Source organism: the organism of the source record quoted next, unplaced genomic scaffold (assembly GCF_019419815.1).
Source record: "Pyrus x bretschneideri cultivar Hongxiangsu unplaced genomic scaffold, Pyrus_bretschneideri_v1 Contig75, whole genome shotgun sequence".
NCBI classification, from domain to species: domain Eukaryota; kingdom Viridiplantae; phylum Streptophyta; class Magnoliopsida; order Rosales; family Rosaceae; genus Pyrus; species Pyrus x bretschneideri.
The window spans coordinates 208,468-212,625 of NW_025999815.1; the positions used below are offsets into that span (position 1 = coordinate 208,468).

The window sequence follows — 4,158 nt, forward strand, 5'->3', positions numbered from 1 at the left end:
AAACTAATGCAATTATTTATTCATTATGTCTGTTAATTAAACAGCTGAGACCTTTCTCTAAACTGTGGTGATCACTTGAAGTGACCAAACGGGTCAAATCGCCCCAACGAGTTCTCACCCTGCGCCCCAGAAGCCGACGATGACCCGCCTCCACCAGCACCAGAGGAGGAACCATCCCTAAACATTCCCATCATCGAGGGGTCACACATGGGAGGACCATGCTGGGGCCCGAAATAATATCCCGGCCCATAAGATGGTGGCGGGGGAGACATCATTGCAACCTGGGGCACAGCATGCCCAGGAGGGCAATAGTCCGTTGGCTGGCGCTCCTCCCTCTTCACAAACCGAGAACGGTCGGAACTCTCAGACTCCCGGTAGCGTTGGAGGTAAATGGTGAGGGGTTCGACGTAGTTGTCAAACCCGAGCTTTCCCATGGCCCAGAGGACATCCTCAGCAGTGACAGTCTTGCGCTGCTCGCGCTGGCAGCGCTCGTTGGCCTCACCGGTTATGAAGGCGATGTACTCGGACACACACTCCTGCATAGTCTCCTTGGCGTCGTCAGATATTTTTGCATGCAGGGGTAATATCCTCCGCATTATGCGTATCACGTTGGCTATCGGCATGTATCGATCCTGCTCGCGAACGAGGCACTGCGGGGCCCTCTGTTCAGTGTTGTTGTCGCTATTGCCGGCGGAGTTGGCAGGGTTGCTGGTGTTTGCGATGGCATTGCCGCCGTCGGAACTGTTGGCGTTGGCTGCGTGCAAGGTGGGAGGAAAACAATTAATGTAAGTCAAATTATTCACTGTACAGATACGCTCATAAATGAGTAACTTAAATTCGAAAAAAAAGAGAAAAGAGAAAAAGGAAAAAGAAAAAGTTATTTGTGGAAACGAGGGCCATGCAAAACTTACACGAGAAACGTTGAAGGTAACAATTTGTGGTCTGTTAATTAATGGGAAAGGAAGACATGGTTTATGGTTATATTAATCAGGGTGAGGGTGTATATTAATGGGGTTTGAATCATTAATTGTCTGTGTGTATGTGCAGATATTGTAAATGGCATGGCCAATCAAAGAGGTTTTTGCCACTACTTACAATAAACTGTATACCAATATAATGACAGGTCATGCTGAGAATGCCTCACATATTCTTCTATTAGTAACATGGGATGCCACAATAACGTTGAATCTATTCTATTTTAATTCTTATCTCGTAGTCTAACTCCTAATCCTATTTGGTTTGTAAACTTACCACTAGGAACACTTAATACACAACTATGGACGTGTCCACCCTTGAATCTAAAAATTCATTCACCGTATGTTTGTGAGAAATATCGAATTCAATGAATAATTAACTTACTTGAAATTTACTATAAAATTAGCAACTATCAACGAATATCAACCACTTACGTAAATACGAATGATTGACCATCCATAAAATTGCATGGACCGTTAGACTTTGACATTTGTTTTCTTTTCCCATATATATAGACTATTGATAATCTAAATAATCGGGGTGAATAGTGATTGACCAGAGAACAATGTGCAGACCATAAACCCTTAACATGCGCGTAAGCTTCACGAGCTCACCCCCCTGTGATTATGTTTTCATAGTAACGGTTACTCCTTATCACACTGTTTTTGTCTGTTCGCTACGCCACCTAAGCTCAAAAATTAAAGAATAAATTGACACCTCACGCGCTTGCATGTCCACATATCACCGTGACTGTGTAAACGGCTCTTTTAAGAACCTGGAAAATTGGGTCCCATACACGAAGCGACCCCCCTTCTGGGTCCTACCTAATCCCTCTACCACAGTTCAAAACTTGTTTCCCAGCTCGAAACCCTATCAGCTCCTCAAGGTTTTTCACGTGATGGTATATTGCCTTATAGCTACTCAAATTCTTCTGTAAAATATCAGATTTGAATATTTTCCTCTATATATGTAAAGAAAAATACAAATTTTTGAGTGACTGAAACCCGTCTAATTTCTAATAATCAAAGTAAAGGCAGAGCTAATAATGTTTTTCATATTAAGAAACAATTATAATCAGACAAAAATTAAGCTAGTAGGTGTATATATATGTGTGTGTGTGTGTGTGTATTACAGATCATGACAGTGCCACTGCAAGTGTAGAACCAGATATCCATGAGTGGTTACATAAAAATACAACCTATATTTGAGCAAGCGTTACTTTGAAACGAACTAGCTAGACGAGCTGTAACAAAAATTTGGTCAAAAACTAATAAATAAAAGGGGCATTTAGATCTGGGTAAAAAAAATTGTTAGCAATAGAGGAAAATAATGTAAAAAATATAGCAAAAAAATAACATAAAATTTTATTTTATTCTTACAGGGAAGAAATACATTTGATTTCCTCCAAAAATCGAACACACAAATAAAAAAAAAAAATACGAACACACATAAACTGTATCAAGCAGGGTAAATCGTCCACGAAAAAAATTATGTTAAAATCTTGACAAAACAATGAAAACCCTAAAAAGATCAAAGATATGTCTGTGATATCAGCAATTCAGCACATAAGGAGCTGAGACAAACACAAATAAATGCAAAAGACCACCAAATGCAGGATCGAATGCAAAAACTTTGAGATCGGCCTTGGAAAGAACTATATTTGGGAAAAATGGGAGAGATGAAGAGAATAAATTTGGGTCACTAAATTTTCAAGAGAAATAGACATGCATGCAATAAAATTCCATAAACAAATAAGAAAACGAAAAAAAAAAAAAATTAGAAAACTAACTCTTATTTTATATATGCGCGCGCACACATATATAAAATCATCAAGAAGAAATTAAAACAAGTAATATGAAAAATATATCAATAAATAAAAGAGCAAAGCAATATGCCCTTTGCTAAGAGAGACTTTTACCAGGGTTCCACGATTTTGCATGCCTTGATGGGAGCCCACCACCCATACGTTCCATTTCTGTCACTGCTTTTGCTATCTCTATCTCTCTTCTCTCTACCTCTCTACCTCTGTCTTTCTCTCTCTTGTTCTCTCTGTAACTTGTTTTATATTTTTTTATCTGTGTCCGTTGAAAGGGTAGGAGTCTAGTCAAGTGAATTTATAGCTAGAGCCAATAGGGGTTGAGTCCAAGTGGCGAACCGGCGTTGTAAACAAGAAACCTAGAGATGCCGGTCATAACACGCGTCTGTGAGTTGTGATTGGACAAGGGGGATATTTTACCGGGACTAATAGGTTGTCCGGTCAATTGCCCTTGAATTTTATTTTATTTTATTACCTAAGGAGCAATGTAATGAGCTTTTAACCACTAAGGCTTTTTTCAAGGACACAATTTATTGACAAAAATTTATAAATTAAGTCAGAGCATCCTAAAAATGTAATTTCTTTAAGTCAAAGCATCCTATCATTTTATCATTTGATGGTCACGTAGTCTAACACTCTTCTTTCTTATTTTTTATTTTTTTCCTCAAATAAAAAATAAAATATGTAAGTGGATACAATCAGTAAATTCATTAACTAGTGCATCATTGTATGTAAAATTACCATATGAGGTAAATTATTTACGTTTTTTACAAAATTAGGAGATTCCATATTCATCAATCTCGTTATGGAAGGGGTAAATTATTTTCTTTTTGCTCTCGAAGGTCCCAAATTTAAGAATACGATACAAAGAATTTAGGCTTGTCTTAGCACGAGCAGTTTTTATTTTCTACATCAGAATAAATTTCTATAAATTATTTATGATAGTTGGAGGTTAATGACTAATTATCACTTTCTGTAGTCCAGTATGTTGGAGATTTCATATATATATGGCCCTTTATGCAAAGGGATCTCCATTTTTTTTTCAAAAAATGAAGATTAGGTGTGGCACCCACTCCACATCAAATTTTAACGGTATGAACTGTCTAGTTTGTAAGTCTCGATTCATAGATCATCCTTACAAAAATTCAAGTCAATCAGAAAGTAGTTGCCTATTTAATTATCAAGATAAAATTTCATTGTTTCTTATATAACAAAGTATTCGTTAATTTTTCTGAACCCAATTAGATGTCTTAAATATTTCTGATTTGGCTAATATTTTGCAAGAATGATCTATGAGGTGCAACTTAAAAAATAGACAGTTCGGATCGTAAAAGTTTGATGTGGTGTGGACCCCATAACTAATCCTC

General features: G+C 37.4%; 1 protein-coding gene across 1 annotated transcript; it reads right to left on the bottom strand.

The window, feature by feature from the left end:
- LOC125472850 (nuclear transcription factor Y subunit B-9-like) lies at positions 1 to 638 on the bottom strand. Its single transcript, XM_048574795.1, has one exon. The coding sequence runs from the start codon at positions 621 to 623 to the stop codon at positions 72 to 74; it is 552 nt and encodes a 183-aa protein (XP_048430752.1). The 5' UTR covers positions 624 to 638; the 3' UTR covers positions 1 to 71.
- Between the last annotated feature and the right edge of the window lie 3,520 nt (positions 639 to 4,158).